The 20,825-nt window shown below is 44.6% G+C and overlaps 1 protein-coding gene across 3 annotated transcripts in view; it reads left to right on the top strand.

Annotated features, from left to right (window-relative positions):
- DIMT1 (DIM1 rRNA methyltransferase and ribosome maturation factor) overlaps positions 1-20,825 on the top strand; it is a 186,665-nt gene that overhangs the window by 77,203 nt on the left and 88,637 nt on the right. For 2 of the 3 annotated variants that reach the window (XM_078675138.1, XM_078675137.1), the window contains one exon: positions 291-364. The exons of the other annotated variant lie outside the window; for it this stretch is intronic. In XM_078675138.1, coding sequence (XP_078531264.1) covers positions 291-364 — 74 coding nt within the window. The remainder of the gene's footprint in view (positions 1-290; positions 365-20,825) is intronic. 3 annotated transcript variants of the gene reach the window in all.

The following is a 20,825-nucleotide window of genomic DNA, read 5'->3' as shown; positions in this document are numbered from 1 at the left end:
ATAAATGCATGCTGTCCTTGGAGACTAAATTAGCTGGAGGGAAGGAAATAAGGCTGTGACTTCCATTGGATGAAATAAGACAATAAGTCATTGCATCCAACATTGTATTTTTAAGGGAAATACATGGTGAGTGTCTCTTTTTGTAGACAACGTAGTACCACTCAGTTTTCAGTTGGTACTATAAGCTTCGTTTCCTCTGGTACAATGATTTCATGTTGATTACTAGCCTAATGCCGACAGATATGCACATCATTTTAATGTTGTTGTTGTCTAATTTCCGTTTGGTCTAGGAATCATGTTCAACACTGGAATTGGGCAGCATATTTTGAAAAACCCTTTGATTGTCAACAGCATAATAGACAAGGTTAGTACATTTCAGTTTGGTAATTATTCATTTTATAATTTAATTTGTCTGAAAACCAAAGAACAATAAGCAGCCTTGCGAGGAAGGTACTTTTCTAGGATTAAGATTGTGAGGAAAGATTCAGACATACATGTTTTGAATTCAAATACTTTATTGCCAATATGGGTATTGTATTGTAGTGTTTATATAGTGCTTACTACCCCTATGTGGGGTGTTGAAGCGCTTGCCTACCTGGGTAGCAGGCTACGCTTTGTACGGTGAGTGGTTGGAAGTGTGTTGTCTTTGCTTGATCCTGTGTTCAAAGTGTTTCCATGTTGTGCGTGATGATTAATGAGGTACAGTTTTGTATATAGTTGTGATATGTAGCTAGTTGGGACCTATAGTGGTGGACTAAATTAAATTCTCCATTGTCCAGCAGTATGTCACATCTCTTCAGTTGTTCCATGCCTGTCCTGCTGATGATGGGTGGTAAATTTGCTTTGGGCTGGTACAGAACTGGGTGATGGATAGTAAATATGGAAATCTTAAATCCTGATGGCTTAAATTCTCCTCAAGTGAAAAGTTTCATATCTCATACCTCGGTGCACCGTGTTCTAATACTTGGATGGGCATCTTTTGCAGTTTAAGAGGAACAGCCATGGCAGATTATAGTGCTTCTTTGATAATGCTTAATTTACAGTGTTGAGGAAGCCCTAAATTCCACTTGTCTGGAACCCAAACTTTTCTTGATTGACTTTATATCAAGATGTAAAATAAAAATTAAGTGAATTCTAGCATTTTCTCTTATTCAGTGTTCAGCTGTACGGTGTTTGGGAGATTGATTAAAACGAGATTTTCTGGCTTCCTAGTTGAGCATATGATGGGACTGCTTATGACACCAGGGTGCTGCTTTTTAAATACAATCACTTGAACGCTTGATATTTGTGCAAGCTTTTGTTTCATAATGAGCATAGAGAAACATTATGACATTTGCATCTTTCTGTTATGTGTACAAGTGTAGTTGTATCTCAAAATAATGATCCTGTTTGAGCCAGGACCCAGTCATACACTTGGTTATTTAAAGATTATTATAACCTGCGTTTGTGACTAAATCACAGTGACCCATTCACATGTAGGAGTTATAGGTTTTGTGAAGATTATAAACTGCCGTGCCTTTCTGGCATGTTTCTGACACGTGCTCTGCGCTTCTCTGCTTATGTGCCCCTACCCCTCCAAAATTCCCACCTTCACGTATTCAAGCGCACATTTCTGATTTTTAAACTTGTGCTTCATAATTGCACGTGTATCGTATAACGTTCAAGTGAAGTGTATTTAAATAAATGTGCAAAAGAATTCTTATGCCAAATTTTACATGATTCACCACGAGGTCTAGCTGTTTCATAATAATCAGAAAAGAGTATTTAGGCCTGACACCTACACATCTTCAGGAGACCTCGTCTGCTTTTCTTGGGAGCTTCGGTCGAGCTTTGTACTGCAAAAATCTTGAGTAAAACCATGAGCCCTGGGAGCTCAGCTGTGTCTGCATATTTCTCAGATCAGGACCACCATAATAGACACAGACTGTGGCCTTCTCAAAGCGCAGTAAATAGATGATAGAAGTAGTAGAAAATGGACTACACATTGTAGCCGTTAGGCTATCCTCAAACATAGACTTCAGATAGGGGGCCAATTTATCTGGTCGAATCTTCTCGCGCTCAATCGGAATACCATTTGGGCCCAAAGCTTTCCCAGAATGTAGTGCACTTATTGCCATAGCTATTTCATCAGCAGTGAGTACACTGTCCATGAACGTGAAGTCTGAGTCCGATAATCTAGGAAGAGTTATGTCTTTAATAAGACGAGTAAAGTCTGCTTCAGGGTACGGCGCCACCGAACTATACAAAGTTTGGGAGTGAGCTGCCAAATGGTTAGCTATGTCGTGGGGATCCATCACTGAGGAACCATCAGTGCTCTTGACTTCTGGTACGAGCCTGCTGGCCTGATCTCTTTTGTCTAACCATGCGAGCAATTTGCCAGCCTTGTCGCCCCAGTCATATATCCGTCCTAGCCTTTCTTGCCCCCTTAGTTTGGCACGGTCAGTGACCAATGCCCGGTATTCTTCCTGTTGCAGGCGTAAGGGAGTGTAGGGCTTCGGGCGTGGCATCTGAGGTGGCATCTTGTTCCAGACGGTATAACTCCTGCTCCATGTCAGGGATTTCTCTCACCCTGTCTATTTTGGAACCAGCTACCAAAGAAAGGGCATGTCCTCGGACCACCATATTGAAAGCTTCCCAAAGCGTCTAGGGTGACTCTACTGAGTGTTTGTTCTCTAGAACGTATTCCTCGATAGTTTTAGTTAAGACTTTCCGAATTTTGGGGATTTCAGAGACCATGGGTTTATTGGGGCAACCCTTCCCACCTGTGTATGATCTAAAACTATGTGGACCCATAGTGAGGAGTGGTCGGAGATACCTCTTGCCAGATGGCGGATTTCATGTATACCTGTAATTTGCGAAGCCGGGGCCAGTATATAATCCAGGCGGGATAAGCTGTTGTGTGCCCCTGAATGGAAGGTATGTTGTACCTTGTCGGGGTCATGTGCCCTCCAGCCATCTATTAGTCCCATTGCTTCTAGAAAACTGGAAAACGCTTGAGCGGCTTGAGGGGTTGTACGGGGAGGGGTGTCTGTCTAAAGCGCCCGAGACAAATTAAAATCGCCTCCGAGCACCAGGTGTCCGTCAGGCAACATCAGGAGTATAGCACTCAAGTCAGTAAATGTTGTGCCCTGCATCCTGGGGGGGGTGTATATTGACATAAAGGTGATGGGTCTGCCCTCCCAAGAGCCCGTGATTCCAACATATCTACCTCGGTCATCTACATACGTAGAGGTGAGCGAGAAAGGAAACAATTTTTTCTGCATAATACCTACTCCCCTGGAGCTAGAGGTGAAGCCCGCATGCGCCACCATCTAGTATCCCCACCTGTACATTGCCTTACATGAGTTGCCAATGGGGTGTGTTTCCTGGAGTAAAACAATGTCTTGCGATTGTCTTCTGATATACTGCAACACAACACTCCTCTTGATCTTGTCCCCATCCCGTTAACATTTCAACTTAAGAGTTTGAATTCCCTGTTGTACTGCATTCCCATTTTAAGCTATGTAGATTTCCCCCCCCCATGGGGTCACATGTATACATTGTACCGTCGAGATAATACAACAAAACAACATACAAAAAGAATAAGTCTCTCCCAACCACCCTGCTCCCCTGCACTCCGGGCTTGGAACTGCCCATATTATTTAAATGCAGAGTGCCTGTCGCCCAACTATTCTACTGAACAGAAAAAATGCACACGGGGGAAGCCTCAGAACTGCATCGCCCCGCCTACCACCAAAGACTATTGATGCAGGACATGTCCGATATTCAGGTCTCCAGATGGGAAGAGTTCCCTGGGCGTCAGTGCAAATAATATCCGCTTGGGCCGGGCATCAATGGCTCAGAGTTCTACAGCGGCTGAAGCAAAGCGTTTTAAAGCAGTGAAGGCCCTTTCGCAAGAGAGCACCGCTGGATTCACTGGTCGGTTGAGTCCCGTTCCGGCGAGGGTCTAAGGCTGTCCAGCCAGTCAGATGCCACCTCTGGAAGGTCAAAGAAGCGGGTTTTACCATCAAGTTCAACTCATATGCGTGCTGGGAAGAGCATGGCGTACTTGAGACCTTTTTCTCTTAACCGTCGCTTGACATCAAGGAAGGAGCGTCGCCGCATCTGCACCGCGCCGGTGAAGTCGGGGAAGAAGTTGTCCGAGTTATCCACTTGGACTGGAGGAGCAACCCTCGCCGCCTGGAGGATTGTGTCTCTGTCTCTGTAATTGAGCAGCCGACAAACAGTTTAGAAAGGCCCTTTGGTTGTAACTTCGTCGAGATCAGTTCCTCAATGAATAGGTCAGCAGCTGGCCCTTCCCATTTCTCTGGCACGCCAAGAACCCGGATGTTATGTTGTGAGGTGTCTACCACCGCCAGCCTTGTGGAGATCTCCAATAACATGACCGTCTCTCTGTATTTTGCGAGATCTGCTCTGATCAGCGACACCTTCGAGGAGACAGTGTCAATAGAAGTGTGGACGCCTATGATAGCTGCCATTAAGTCCTTCATCATAGGCTCGGTGGGGTCCTGCTCAGCTCCACCTTGCGATTTGTCGCTGGTGCCCTTCTTCTCAGTAAGGTCCGCCTTCGGGTAGGTAAATCGATCAAGTCTACTTTGTTGGGACACCCTGGAGCCCTTGGCGCCGGACATGGTAAGGCCCCCGTAGTGTCCTGGATTGGATCCCCAGATGCAATGCTAGAGGTCGTCTACCTAGTGCAGGGCCTGTCGCATACTGAAAGTGTCTCAGTCACAGGCCACCCGTTTGCCTCTCAGACTAGTCGTCGCTCAGGCCTAGGACGTTATCAGCTGCTAAACCCTTCAAGCTGCAGAGGGCTTCTGCGGCGAGGCAGACTCATGGGCCACCGGTGTGCTAAGGAACGATGGGGGGGGAACAGGTTGGATCACCGCACGTGGCCTCAGGCAGTCAATTTCAATGATGCAGAAATAACAGGGAGACCTCTCCAAGTTCACTCCCCGCGCCCCCATAGACCACAGCAAAAGCACTCATTAAAGTTCTAGGCACTCACCACCAGTCCCAGGGCGCGTCCCAGTCAGTGAGGCTCGACCCAGCAGGGTACAGATTATCGGCTGCTCTAGCAACGGGCTCGCCCAGTCTCTGTAGAAATGCAGCTCACCCCTAATGTATGTGTGTTTGTATTTATATAGCGCACTTCTACCCAGAGGTCTCGTAGCGTATCCCAGCAGAGCTTCGCGGGTCCCCCTCGGTTACCCCCACAGTGGGCGCAGCTGCGCTATCACCTTGCGCACTGCGTCCAAGATCGCAGCCACATCCAGCTCCGGCCCATACCAGTGTGAGGGGAAGGCGAGGGCAGTCACTCGCAGGCACTATTTAGCTCCGGTGTCTGCGAGGCCAAAGCAGGTCCTCTCTGCAACGTCAACGTTGTGCAGCATCAAACGAGTCTTGCGGCCCCAAACAGCAACAAGGTCGTATCGGGCGTGTCGCGGGGTCTCTTCGCTCACCTCCGGCAGCTGACCCGGGCCTCAGCATGAGTTGTGTTCCGCTGCTGTCGCAGCCCCGCCCGCTCGGGGCCCGCAGTTCCCCGTCCAACTCTCCGATTGATTACCTCACAGGGGGGCATTTCCTTTGCGGGCGTGGACAATTGCTGCACACTGACCTGACCTGAGGACGCCGCATTTCCCTACATTGGCCCTGCGGATTCTTTGGCCCTGTGGACTCGTGGGCTTTGCTGCCGCCCCCACTCCTCGCCGCATCCGCTTCGCGCTGCCGGTGGTGGTAGTGACGTTGTCCCGGTGAGGCTGCTGGGCGGAAAAACAGGGGAGGAGCATCGCGCTGCAGGGACTCACTCTCCCAGGAGTCCCTGCACGGCCGTAGACACCAGGCCTGCGCACCCTGTGAGCCCCGCCCTCAGACCGCCATATTTCCTATTTGTTTGGACCAGATCCACGCTGCGCGGGAGCGCCGGGAGTAGCCCGGGACAAGGGCGGGGCAGTCTGTGCAGTCGGTGCAGTCTGTGCAGTCTGTGCAGAACGAGGCAGGGCAGGGCCACCCCCCTGAAAAGTAAGACTTTTATGACTATATGGCATATTTTCTACAGTCCATATTTATTATTCTTACTAAGGAAGTACATGTGACGTTCTAGACGCTAGACCTTGTGTACATAGTCACATCTAGACGTGGTCTAAAAGATATAAGCGTTCCAGGGATCAGTACTTCGCTGCTATTGATGGCAAAGACCAAAGGAACTATGGATAACTATTTAGTTAAAATGGTGAGCAAGACCAACAATGACAGAAGGAAATCACTGGGACGTGATAATATGCTTGGGATACCAAATACTCCCATTGATGACTGTAGTGATCTAAATTCAGCCCCCTTTTCCTCCATTGATGTTACTAGCGATACTCCTATAGTGGAAACTCCTGATATGCTTGTGGTTGAACAGGACATAACCGATGAGGATTTACCAGATATATCTATGGATGCTTCAATTCGACGCTCACCACCTAAGAGAGCGGTGAGGAAATGTAGGAAAACAACGACAAAGTGGGGAGGAACACATCATAAAAAAATGCCCCATAGAGTGCAGAAGAGTACTGTTGGCCACAAAGAGACTAAGAGACTATGACTACAAATAGTGACACTAATACGGACTATGATCTTTTGGACCATATTGCTAAAATGTGTGAGGCTAAATTAGAATCTACTGTCAAGCCTCTAGTGGCAAAAATAGATGCCTTGACAGCTGAAGTATCTAGATTAGGTGGCCTTTTAAACCGGCTATCTATTGTTGATAGCCCAGAAGCGAGGGTAAGGGATGTCCAACCAGCTAATGCCGCACATAAGATACAGGTGGGAAGGGCAAGCGTGGCCGAACATACGGAGATGATCCAATTAGATGGCCAGAGCACCCAGACCAAAATGGCTCCAGTAACCAAAGGGGGCCTATCGATCCCAGAAAAAAAAAATCCGCCCAGTTAATCTCCCACCTGACTGTGAACCATACGTGGTTGTACTTTCTAATGTCCCACCTTTAGACCCTATAGAGTCCATTTCCTGCCAGGAATCTCACGATTCACTTAAACATAAAACTGTCTCCTGGCTGAACAAGAATTGTGGATTTCCGATAAACTATTCGGACCAGTTATTGACAACTAGACTGGTTCCGTGGATCGGAAATGCCATGAAAACTTGTAGGGGTGGCTGTCATCATTAATTTTAGGCACCCACATCATGTTGCGACTGTGCTTCTTAGAGCAGCATCTTTGAGGAAGAGTGAGAATAGTGTTGGTGTTACACCCCTTGGGATATTTTTATAGCCATTTAGCAAAGGGTGCTCAACATAACATACCACCTAGGCCTTTCGGCTTTAACAAAAGTCCAGTCTTTGAGATCCCAACGCGCAACAGGTATCAGGCACTGAGTGCGTTGGATCAGAATGATTGACTTGCATCGACCAAGAGACCTGGGTTGGGACTACCTTTAACTACACAAGTAGATAAACCTAACACATTAAATTTAGAGTTCGAGTTTATTCAGATAGTAGCGCCCTTATTGAATCACGATGACAAGCCTGCATTAGGCTGTATTCCAATGGCATTAGTAAGGGAAAAGCTTCTTAATTGTGATAGCGATAACATTGGCACCTTAGGAGAGGCCAGTACTTGGTGTATTGGTAGGACAGTGTCTGAGAGATCGATTTCCAGAAACATCTCACTGGAAGTATTAAAAATCGCACATGTTCCACTGGATGACAATTCCTCACAAGAGGAATTGCTGAATGTACCCCTATCTGGTTCTAAAGATAATCTACCAGCAAGACTAATATCATGGAACATAGCAGGGCTAGTCCGAAATCTTCGTGACCTAGTTTGGTGTACCTACATTGAGGACTACGATATTATCCTCCTTCAAGAGACTTGGGCTCTGGAAATTCCCCACAGACTTGGGTATAAAACATTCTATTGCGACGCAATCCCCTCAGCAAGAGGGAGGGCGGCAGGTGGTCTGGTGATCTGGGTTAGAATAAATTTAGAAATAGAGATTACCACATTGACAACTCATTCCCCTGACCTATTGGGGTTAAAAGTGATGACAAGGGAAAAAGAAATTCTATATTTAATAAACATCTATAATAGGCCATACCCAGCAAGTAAAGAATCTAAGGTCATTGAACATCTAGATTCCCTCTTAGATTCTCTAGGCCCAAATGCCCAAGTAATAGTAGATGGGGATTTTAATTGCAAATATGAACCTGTGTTGGGTTTTGATAATTTACTTGAAGAACAAGATATGGCTAACGATATCCCAAATCTGGACTCTACTGGGTCTGTTAAATGTACGGTAGCTGTATCCCAAATTTTGCAGTTGACAATAGGTCATGATCTTAGGGCATGTAATGGCCGCTTGCAGTCCGACAGACCAGCAGCCCCGACATTTCATAAAGGCAATTATAAGTCACATATAGACTTTATATTGGTCTCCATGAGTCTATGGTATTTACTTATTGATCTCAAAATAGATGATAGGACAGAGAGTGACCATCTCCCACTCCAATTATGGCTACATCCTCAACCGTTTTTAGCTAAACAGGACAAAGAGGTCATAGGAAATAGTCCACTTGGGGAATTGCAGATAACTAACAATAGACGTGCACTGAGATGGCCTTACATCCTAGCTAAGGATGAGGCAATGTTAAATATTTACAATACCTTTTCCGACACTATTGGGTCGTGTAAGGAGCTCCGATTAGGCAGCCAGAGAGTTCTAGATCTACATTACAAATTGGTTGATGCTTTAATCCCCTTTCTGAGCAAAAATTGCAAAGGGAAAAAGAACCCAAGCGACGGTCATCTACAGATGGCTAACCCTTGGTATAATAAAGAATGCCGCTTAGCGAAGCACCATCTGATCCAGACTGTTAAATCTAAAAATTCCCATTCTATAAAAGAAAGTAGACATGCATATAACAAAATTTTGACCCAGGCTTAAAAAGCATGGGAAGATGCACTATGGGATGACTTATTAACAGCAGCCAAATTGAGAGATCAGGGCACCTTTTGGAGTATAATAGCTAAAGGTAACAGAAAGGGTAGATCATCTAAGGATCTTTATCTAGACGAACATATTTGGTGCGACCACTTTACTAAACTCTATTCCTATAACGAACAGAGGTCGTCCGTACATAATAAAGAGAGTAATCTGGAATTGAGCATTACACCACTATATTTTAGTATGGAGGAAACTACCCAGGCACTACAAGCCATCAAAGTGGGTAAAGCCCCAGGACCAGATAAGATCCCTGGAGATTTACTTAAACATGATGTTGAAGTCTGGGGGCCATACATTAATTTTCTATTTAACTCTATAGTGGCTGGAACACCAATACCCGACAGTTGGAAAGGGGCAGAAATTGTAACGATTTTCAAAAAAGGTGATCGCCACGATCCGGGCAACTATCGCCCAATTAGTTTAATTGACCTTTTACACAAGGTTTTTGCCAGGCACATTTTAAATAGACTCACAGAATGGATGGAGGGGACGCAGATATTGTCTAAATTTCAAGCAGGGTTTAGACCAAAAACTAGTACTGTGGACCAAGTGTTCAGGTTCACGTGCATCTGCTGGAAGTACATTAATATAAGAAAGGGCAGTTTGTACGTGGCATGTATAGACTTGAGGGCTGCCTTCGCTCTCGTTCCATGGAACCTTCTGTGGATCACTTTAAGAGATATGGGGGTCCCCGGTGAGTTGCTTAAAGAACTCATTAGATTACACACCGGGAATTATGCCAAAGTTAGATGGGGGAAGGGAGGTGAACTTTCAAAGCCCATTTTGGTGAGTCGTGGCGTGCGTCAAGGCTGTGTGCTGGCGCCTATGCTCTTCTCACTATATGTTAATGATATACCTGTTTACCTAAGGGATTGTGACCACGACTCCCCGAAGCTAGGAGATGAGGTGATCACGGCATTACGTTTTTGCCGATGATACAATCCTCATCTCACAGACCCCGAGGGGTCTTCAAAACCTGGTGAATTCATTTTATGGTTACTGCGTAAAGAAGGGGTTAGAAATAAACTCATCTAAAACAAAATATATGTCCATAAATCCGCAAAAGTCCTTTAGAAAGAATTTGGTTCTAAATGACCAAAAATTGGAATACGTGGGGAGTTTTAATTACTTAGGAATTATGTTGGATAGTAACCTCTCATGGAAGGGACATCTAGCAAAGAATAAGTTATCTTTTAAGCAGAATTCGATGCCCATCCTAAAAGTGCACGGAGCTAGTTATTCTAAAGCCATTAGACCGGCACTTGAAGTATTCAAGGCAAAGGCCCAAGCAGCGGCACTTTACGGTGCCGAGGTTTGGGGACATCATTGCAACCGCAATTTTGAAAAGGAAGAGAATCATTTTGTGCGTAAATTACTTAAACTACCAACTAGAACCCCCTTAGTTCCAATGTTTTTGGATTTGAATCTCAAAAGGACGGACCATCAAGCAGCTCTTAGACCGTTGCTGTATTGGATAAGATTATGGACAACCCCGGAGTTGTGTAACTATAAAAGTGGTCTGATAGAAATCATTCAGATTGACGAATATAAGAAAATCACCTGGCTAAAACATGTTTCCCTTTGGTGTACCAGGTTAGGGCTGTCCCACTTTTGGGACGAACCCCAGAATATGACACCGGTGTGTAAAAAAACTTCTAAAGTCAACTAACTGGTCCAATGTTAATGATGAGCTATTCCATAGTTCATCTATTGGCATACTGACCCAGCAATTTATGATAATAAAAGATAATGCTGCATTCGAACCATTCATGGATGAAATAAGACCACCAATAGCAAAAACCTTATATTTGCAATTTAGATACGGGGTATTACAGACCAATGCTAAAACATGCAATTGGGGAGGTAAAAACAACAATGGCCTCTGTTCCCTTTGCTCGTTAAAGGCAAAGGAAGATGATGTCCACTTACTGTTCTTTTGTCCAGCATATAAATCACCTAGATATCGCTGGATTAGACCCCTTTGTAAAAATATGGGTGTCAGATCATATAAAGAGGCAGAGCGCATCATCAAGTCTAATACCTCACAACTGGTTGTCTTTTGCATAAGTAGGTTTCTGTTTAATGTGTATCTCATCAGGAAACGGCTAGGGTACAAGCTGTAATGTAATATTGGCGTCCATAGCCCTTTCCACTCAGTATTAGAAAATGTGGAATGCACCGAGTTCATCCCTTGTAAGACGTGTGGTTTTTTGGTTTTAAACTTGGTTTTTAGTCTGGCTTTTTAACCCCTTTGGTGCTAAGGCAATTCCCACTTTTACTCTAATTTCCATTGAAATTACATGGTCCGCTTGGCTGCAGTGCATGACGAGCTGCCCTTGTCATGAGCATTGAAGGTGTTAATTATGGAGAAAACCTTTTTTACTTAAATTATTTAGATTTTTAACGTAGTATCGTTTATTTACCGGTCTTGAATTAATTGTTCTTACCAACAGCCATTTATGTATGCGACAAATTGTTGATGAAGGCACTGCTAATAATTGTCTGTAAATGTTTTTTATGTCTGTAAATGTTTATTTTTTTGTCTCTGTACTGCTGCTTTTATGGCTATATTAGCCGAAATAAAGTTGAACTGAACTGAACTGATTACCTCACAGTCGCGGGGGGCTCACGGACAACTCCGGAGCGTTTTTTCTACTTGCTTTTGTTTGTGAACATTTTATTTTGAAAGCAAAGACCTACACAACCTTGATATCTTGGTGCACTTCTTCCGTAAATCTGAGGAACTCAAAGATACCATGAACACTACCAACCATCATCACCTCTTCTCTAACATCGGGGACATCTTGGAGATCAGCAAGAGACATAGACGCTGTAGCCACCGTTCCTACCGGTCATAGCAACACAAGTCTTCTGGCGCAATTCTCACCTGGTGTTTTAACCTCAAGATGGCACCTGTGAAGAAACGGACCTGCTTTTTGAATGCCTTGCAGCAGATCCATGGGAACTTTTACCAAACTACCTACCCCCTACCCCTCCCAGCTGTACTCGTCTCCACTTTCCTGCTACTAACCTTTGCCCTCACCTGTTCTTGCCCTAGTCTCCACCCTGTTTACCTGTGAATTTCCCGCGTCATTTGAGAGCTAGCTATTTTGTCTGATGCCCGATGGAGCTACCTGGTTTAGCTGTAGGGGAGACAGGTCGGGGATTCCCTCCTTGGACGTCACCTACCCAGTCGGTCTTTAGCCAGACTTTCTTTAGTCTCTCCTGTCGTCTTTTCCCGCTTCCTCCCACTATATATATATCTCTCCTTCTCTCCTCTCTCAATGTACTGAGACTGAACTATTGTGTCTGATGCCTGATGGAGCTACCTGGTTTAGCTATTGGGGAGATGGGCCGTGGATTCCTTCCTAGGTCGTCACCTACCCAGTCGGCCTTAAGACAGATTTCATTTCGTCTCTCTTTGTTGTCTCTTCCCCTATCCTCCCTTTCTCACCTTCCCTGTTCCCTCCCCTCTACGCTCCATTTATTTTGCCCTCCATGTTATTTAAATGTTTCCCTTTGAGACTTAGCTATTTGGCCAAAGCCCGGTGGAGCTACCTGATAGCTATAGAGGAGATGGGTTTTAGGACTTCCCCTTCGACCGTCACCTACCCAGCCGGTCTTTGAGCAGTCTTTCCTTCGTCTTTCTGCCGTATATCCCTCCCATCCTGTTTTTCTACGAACCTCTTCCCTCGACACTTGAGACCGAACAACTTTGTCTGATGCCCGATGGAGCTACCTGGTTTAGCTATAGGGGAGATGGACCGTGGATTCCCTCCTTGGTCGTCACCTACCCAGTCGTTCTTTAGACAGACTTCCTCTTGTCTCTACGGTTGTCTCTTCCCTTATCCTCACTTTCTCACCTCCCTTACCCTCCACTTCTTTTCGCTCTCCTTTCTCTCCTCTCCTAATGTATTGCTGATTGTTTGATGTAATGTGTAATTGTTGATCTTTTTCTGTTATACTGTTAAACCACATTGTTGCACTTCTTTTCGTCCCTCCTGTCTTCTCCTCCCACTATTTATGTCTCTCCTTCTCCTCTCTCTCTCAATGTATTGAGACTGAACTTTTTTGTCTGATGCCCGATGGAGCTACCTGGTTTAGCTATAGGGGAGATGGGCCGTGGATTCCCTCCTTGGTCATCACCTACCCAGTCGGTCTTTAGACAGACTTCTTTTCGTCTCTCCGTATTGTCTCTTCCCTTATCCTCCCTTTCTCACCTCCCCTGCCCCCTCCACTACTTTTCTCGCTCCTTTCTCTCCTCTCCTAATTTTATTGCCTAATTTTTGGGGATTTATTGTGTAATTGTAGAACTTTTTCTGTTACATCGTTGATTTTCTGTTATATTGTTGATCCTCATGTAAAGCGCTCTGATACCTCCAGGTCTAGCCAGCGCTATATAAAACTCTTTAAATAAATAAATAAAATAAATTCTGCAAATATTTGCATCCAATCAGAGAGCATTCATTGGAGCATTATACGAAACCTATAGACTTTGCAAATGTGCATACACATTATTATACTGGAACCCCTGTCAGCAGTGCAGTCAGAGCTAACCGCATTTACTTGGTGCGCTTGTCCTAATAATATAGGCGTTGCAATAATGAACCATAAATATAAGTTCGAACTGCATGAACATACTGACGCAAAGATTACCTTAACTACGGATTATGCCCTTCCCGGATCCATGATGTGTTACTGTAAGCAGGCAGCCAAAGAATTTGTAATGCAGGGGGTTGTGCCTACTTGTCACAATGACAAAATAAACATGAAAACTTGTTGTCCTTGAACCCAAACAATATGTCCTGGAAGTCAGGCTACAGGAATTCTACAGCCCTGTGTTTGGATTAGCGTCTGCGGTATCAGTGTTGCAAAGGGCTATATTCCATATTTTCAAGGATGTGGACAACTTTGAGAAGTGTTTCTAAAATGATATTTTGATATTTTCAAAAGATGTACAAGAACATTTGGAACTTATTAATATGTAGAAGGCTGGAAAAACATGGTCTGACTCTCAAGGGCTCCAAATGCAAATTGTTCAGTAATTCTTTGGATTATTTAGGCCATTATTTGTCTGGTAATCGAGTTGTGCCCAATAAATCTATTGTATCATCAATGCTCCTGCACCATAAAAAGTAGAGAATAACCCCTCTCATTCATGGGGTTGTATGAGTATTCTAGCAAATTCATTAGAAATGTTTCCACCAAAATTGAGCCCTCGAGGGAATTGACCAGGGACATTTTGGAATTTGTTTGATCTGGAAAAACTGCATATTCTGGAGACACCTATGATGAAGCCCTTCAGTTTAAACAAAGAACGTATCATTACTGTAGATGCTAGCATGTATGGAGTTGATATGTTCAGAATCTCATTGAATACACAACAATATATATTCCTTCTCACCGGTGCGCGAGAGAAAGTATTATAATATTGTTCTAGACCCACTTCAGGTAGTGAGTATTCCCTACGTTTTGTACCTTATATGTTGTGTACTACATAAACAATTTACATGAATTCTTTAGAAAAATACACTTTTATCTATTCTTCTCATTATAATGAATGTGCTGCATCGCCGGAGGAGACCTTGCTGGAGGGATTTGAGTGTTTTTACGGACTCCACGTCCCAGGAGCCCCTTGAGTGACGCCACCTCCGCTCCCGCCCACAGCCGCTACTTTACTCCTCGCAGCACCCTCTGCGCGGAACGTGCGTGCCGGGCGAAGCCCGGGCCAAGGGCAGGCCCGTCTGAGCCCGTCTGAGCCTGGCAGAGGCTGGGCTGGGCCACTACTCTTGGCATCCGCCGACTGGACATCGAGACATATCCCACGTGTGGAGGTAGGCTGAACTCACAGACTCAAATAGACTTGAAGACTCTAAACAGACCTCTGAAATATAGCGAGGAAGCTTGATATGCGGTAATGGTGCTGGGCTTGTTGATTGTAAATTTATTGCTGGGGGTAAAAACTTAGCTCAAATTAAGTATTGGGGGATATTACTCTGAGCCCATCTATTGAAGTAGGACTAGCCCCAGTGCATAGTGCGGCCCTCTTTGTACACGTTTATCATATAGATATCATTTTCCTGCCCTTTTATTGACCATATTTCTGTGACCTGTGGGTGTCTACTTGGGGTTTTGGAAAAGTCTTCTAAAGGTATGGGGAGGAGAAAGGCTCAGACGGGGCGATTGGAACCACTGGGACTAAATCTGTGGTTAGTTCCTCTTCCACAGTTTGTACTATGGACTCTTTTCTGCAGAGAGCAGCGGCTGTTATCGACAAGGAGATAGAACTCGTTAATAGGCGTCTCTCAAGATCAGCCATCGGGGTTCGCTTTTACACAGACCCAGGGTACCTCCGGTTGAACTGTCCCCAACCTGTTCTGATAATCCCCAGAGGTCGTTTACAGCTCTCGAGGTAACTGAAGGCTCTTCGCCTGCTAGCGAAGTCCCCCACTTGGCGATATCAGGGCCTTTTCCCATACCTCTTTCACCAGCTATTATCAACAGAAGCGGAAGTACTTCCATACCTCTAGGGAACGATAGCTCCAAAGCGCTGAGTCCCAAAATAACCCCCTTGCTCCTACAGCCCCCTGAATCCACTGCTCAGGGGAGCATTAAATGTAAACTTCAAGCCATCGGGAGTAGAGCTAAAAGAACCAAGCTGACCCCGGTCACCAAACTCCCAGTTAATCCGTTGGCATCCAAGCTTGTACCTCTGAATCTAAATCTGGACTCGAAGGCTATCAAGGTTTTAAATGATTTAATGACCACACTATTAGATGCCAAACTGAGTCCCATCCTGGAGAGCTTGTCAGCCATTGAGACTAGTCTTGTAGGGGAGGAGGGGGGGGTAATTCGGAATGTAGTAATAACTGTAAGTCTAAATGTGCACTTGATCCAGAAGTCAATCCGAGTATAAACATCCACACTAACCCATCCAACTCACACGCAGATTTTTTACCTGCACTGCACCAACCGGCACACTTAGTGAAAAGGGGAATCACTGGACCTGGTGTCTTTATACCCGGTGGCCCCCAGGTAGCCTTCCAAAGCACAACAGGCCAGGTGGAGGGTAATGATGTGCCATTTGAGGATGCATGCCAGAACCTCCCTACTATTCATCCTCTACCAGAATCGACTCCATATGTCTTTGTCTTGGGGAACGTCCCTTCGCTTTGTCCTGGCATCCTTGAAGACCATAATAACTTGAAGAACAAGGTACTTCACTGGATAACAAGTAACATCGTTGCATGTCCTGGCTTAGATCGTAGTATCATCATGGTATCACGTGTGGCATGGTTCGGCTGTTCCCCCAAGGTGGGTGGAGGGGATTGCTTTATAGTTAATTTTAACAGGGCAGCCATGGCTGAAAGCATTTTATCAGGTGCCGCCCAAGTAGGCCAACTATCTCATGGTTCTTTAATTCCGGCACTACCCCTGGGTTTCTTTTACAGAGAGGAATATCATAGGGTTAACGGGCGAAATATAGATAGGGAACAATTCCAAGAGAGATGGCCACCTAAATCCAACATAGGGAATATCAATGGATATTTACAACCCCTTCATAGGATAAATAACTATTCAAACTTTGTTGCACCTCCCGCTCTTGCACTAGCTAATAGATTTACTATGCTATCGGGGATGGTGGATTGCGACTGACTGGACACCATAGAGGAGTCTGCAGTTGAACAGCGGAGCCAACAGACTGGTAATGAGAGCATGATAACTGAGCTTGAGCCCACCCTTCGGATTTCCCCGCTCTTGTCCGAAACCGAGCTGACCATCCCTCAGATACCCAATAACATTATATCTTGGAACATAGCAGGGCTGGCACATAAGTTTAATGATCCCATGTGGCACCAGTTTATTAGGCAATTCTCTGTTATTAGCCTGATTGTAATTTGTTTCTGGAGGGCTTCAAAGGTAATTTTGTCCCTGCAACCCCTTCACCCACGGTTAGAGCTAAAGGAGGTTTAGCAAGTATGTCCTTCCGCCCCACCAGATATACTTGCTATCTTCTTTAAGAAGGGGAACCACAGAATAACCTTGATTCATTTTTACAATCCCCCTAATGGAACAAAGGAGGGCAGCATTTTTCAGCTGAGCCACTATATAAGGAAACTGTGTGACTCGAGTCCACATCCCCTGATGGTAATGGGAGATTTCAACATTCACCCATGTGGTGACCCTAAGTCAACAAACAAGGCGTGATATGGGATGTCACAGAATGGAGGGGTTTCATTACGAACATTCTTTACAGGGGGAAGAATTAAATAACATAACAAATGAATATGACCTGTGCTCACTGATGTCCCTCTCCGCTCCAAATAGCAATATCTTAACTCCCACTTTTATAGGGAGGGGTACGGGGTCTTTTATAGACCATATTTTAGTCTCCTCAACTTTACAGTCTCTCTTTCAGAGGTTTACCATTAAAAACATAGGTTATAGCGACCACAATCCCCTTTGTGTAAATTTTTGTGGACCGCTATTTTATAGTAAACCCATGGAGGGAGGTAAGGGTATAATGAAATCTACAGATGGCAGGCTCCGGATAAAATGGTCCCAGATCGCCCCGGACGCCTTTTATAGGGACGTCAGAGTCTCGTGTGCCGCTGAATTTGCCTGCTGTGTCCACACAGAGAGTTCGTCAGGGAATGTCATTTATGCCTTTAGCTCTATTACATGTAAAGTCGAGGAACTGTTGAGGACTCCAGCTCGCATCCTACCTCGAGATGGTTTGATTCCTCCTGCTCGAAAGCAGCACGCAAGTTAAGGGAGGTACTGAAAATCATTCAGCGAAATCCTACCCACATCCAGGACTGTAGGAAAGAATACAAACTTGCTATAGCCAAACAAAAAAGTACGATCAAGGAGGAGACCTGGAGAGAGTTGGTGGAGGCAAGCACGCTGAGTAATGGTTCACTGTTTTGGGGCATTGTTAATAGACCCCTGTTTCCGGAAGACCCCAGTAACACAATTGGCACTCACATAACAGAAGAGGAATGGGTGGCTCATTTTCAATCAATGTTCAAGGACCAGAGGGGCAACCCTGCTCAATTACCTTATTTACCAACCACTGCTCCCTTGGTATTCGAGAGGGCTGAGATAGAGGCAGGTATTGTAGGCCTATCAAGCAACAAGGCCCCGGGTCCAGATGGACTTCCGCCTGACCTCTTCAAATCAGATCCCTCATTCTGGGCCCCGATCCTGACAGCAGTTTTAAATTCAGCGGCGAGTGATGGCTACCCTGCTGCTTGGGCAATATCTACCATCGTCCCAGTTTTCAAAAAAGGGGATCGCAATAGTACACATTGCCATCGGCCCATCTCTCTCATCGACTCTGTGGTTAAGGTGATGAGAGGGGCCTTACAGGAAAGATTATCTCCATGGGCAGAGGAAGGCAATATCATCTCCGATACCCAATATGGGTTCAGGGCAGGAAAGTCAACGGTGGCCCAATGTCTAAATTTATATCTGACCCTTGGCAAGTACACGATGGCCTGCCCGGGTGCTATCTACATGGCCTTCATGGACTTATCATCCCTGTTTGACTTTGTTAATCGGGTCAAACTGTGGCAGTCCATGAGGGTCATGGGGGTGGAGGCCTCTATCATGGACTTTCTGATGGATATGCATAGAGAAACAAAAGCTAATGTCAGATACTCACAGGACCTCCGGGTATCTAGGACATTTGATATCGAAGGAGGGGTGAGGCAGGGATGTATCCTTCCACCATTCATGTTTAATTTATATATTAACGACCTGGAGGAAGTCCTGGTGTCGACAGGGGCTGACTTTCCGCATGTGGGTGGCCGGTGTCTCCCCGTCCTCCTATATGCGGACGGCGCTGTCCTGATAGCAAGAACCCCAAGAGGTTTACAACGCCTACTGGATAACTTTCTGAATTTTATGGGGTCTCGTGATCTAAAGATTAATAATGCTAAATCCTACATCATGCAGGTGGGGCCGCGACACATGAAAAAGTTCTGTTTCTCAGTAGGCCCGAAAAGATTCCAACAACTCCCGTTTTTTTCATATTTGGAGGTATTGCTTGATGAGCACTTGGAATGGGGGCCTCTCATCCAAATGAAGAAGGGAGAGTTCACCAGATCAGTGTGCGCAATTTTCAGCTTCGCTGCCAAGATGGGCAAGCGACCAATTTCAACAATGCTGAAAATTTATCAGGCGTAGGGCGTTTCATCTGTAAGCTACGGTAGCGAAGTGTGGGTGTACACCACGACACTCACTGCAGGTGGTAGAAAACAATTTTCTAAAACGACTCCTGGGAATGCCTACCGGCTTATCGAATCTCATAGCCTATGAAGAATTGAGGGTTTCCTTTTTATGTGACATTTTTGCTTTGCGCCCTCTAGTTTTTGGGCTCAAGTGCTGGCTTAATATGGATTTGAAACTAACCCAGCAAATTATGACGAACTGTATGTCCTTGGACCACATTTCCCGAATTCCCTGGCTAGGCTACATTAAAGGTTGCCGGTCAGAATTGGGCCACACTGACCTCTTTTCTAAACCTTTAACCATCACAAAAAAATATGTTGAATCTGTTAAAGATGCATTCATCTCTAGAAGGGGGTTGGAAAGGGAAGCTCAGGAATCGCGTAAATCTAGTGTCCGTAAATACTTGACCCTAATAACTGAGCCATCAACAGAGTTTTATCTTTTGGGGACCCTGACTTCCCATGAGCGTTTTCTGCTGACTAGGTTTCGATTGGATTATTTTCATCTTTTAATTGCGATGCCAAAGGGGTCGAGAAGAGGTCAAGTGTTAGCACCCTGTGTCTGCGACAACCTGTCTCCACAGGACCTGCTTCATTTCACATTCTTCTGCAAATATTATGATGTGCTCCGGAGACACTTTTTACTCCCCCTTTTAAGAAGGCTTGATTTTAGTCCGGTGCGCCCAGCTCTATTGTACCTTCAGATGCTGAAACCGGAGTGTATTGTCTTCATTTTAGGGTACTTAAAATCATTGGTGAGAACTAGGGCCTGTCTAGAATAATAGCCTCCATGGGGGCTGTTGGACTTTTTCCAGCATTCATATGTTATTTTTATGCATTTATCCGGTGAATCTGTGATATTTAATTATTGCACTTAAAGCATTTTATTCTTGTTTTAGAAAATATGAATTTTACACTTTAATGTATGTAAGTAAGGACCGTGTACTTTTATCATGACTTTTATGGTTTACTTGATGTAAAACTGAATAAAGTTTATTATGATGATGATGACTGTGCCTACACTTTGAAATTTTTATTATTATCCAAAATTTTAAAATGGTCACAATTGAAAGTCTTTTCATGACATTAAAATCAATACACAAAATTCATCAATTAAATATTATACATAAAAACTGTTAACTCAGTATTTCAGTGGTTTCCTTTTTTCATGCCACCTTCTTCAGGACATTTTACTACAATAGCTTTATCTAGCTAAAATCAAACCAAAATATAGTTGTAGCATACAACAGCTACATTTCTGTAAACGCCTCTTAACCTAAAATAGCAATTTCTCATTTACTTATTCACTTCTTATCACACATCTATACACTTATAATGGCACTACCTACTTTTAAACCATCCTTTTCACCTTGAACATTTACTCACAGGCTACACATTGCTCAAAACATGTACAATTTTCTGATCAATACATTGAAATTTTGCCCATAATATGATATGATAACATGTTCTCATACGTTTTATCCTATTGACACACCTATTCCTACCTCGTTCCCCTTTAGGAAATAACTGGTATGTTTTTATAAGGGGATAGACATTTGGCTTCTTTTCCAGTGTCCG

Source organism: Lissotriton helveticus, chromosome 2_1 (assembly GCF_964261635.1).
Source record: "Lissotriton helveticus chromosome 2_1, aLisHel1.1, whole genome shotgun sequence".
NCBI lineage: Eukaryota > Metazoa > Chordata > Amphibia > Caudata > Salamandridae > Lissotriton > Lissotriton helveticus.
The sequence above is the reverse complement of the archived record's forward strand: the minus strand, read 5'-3'. Positions and strand labels throughout refer to the sequence as shown.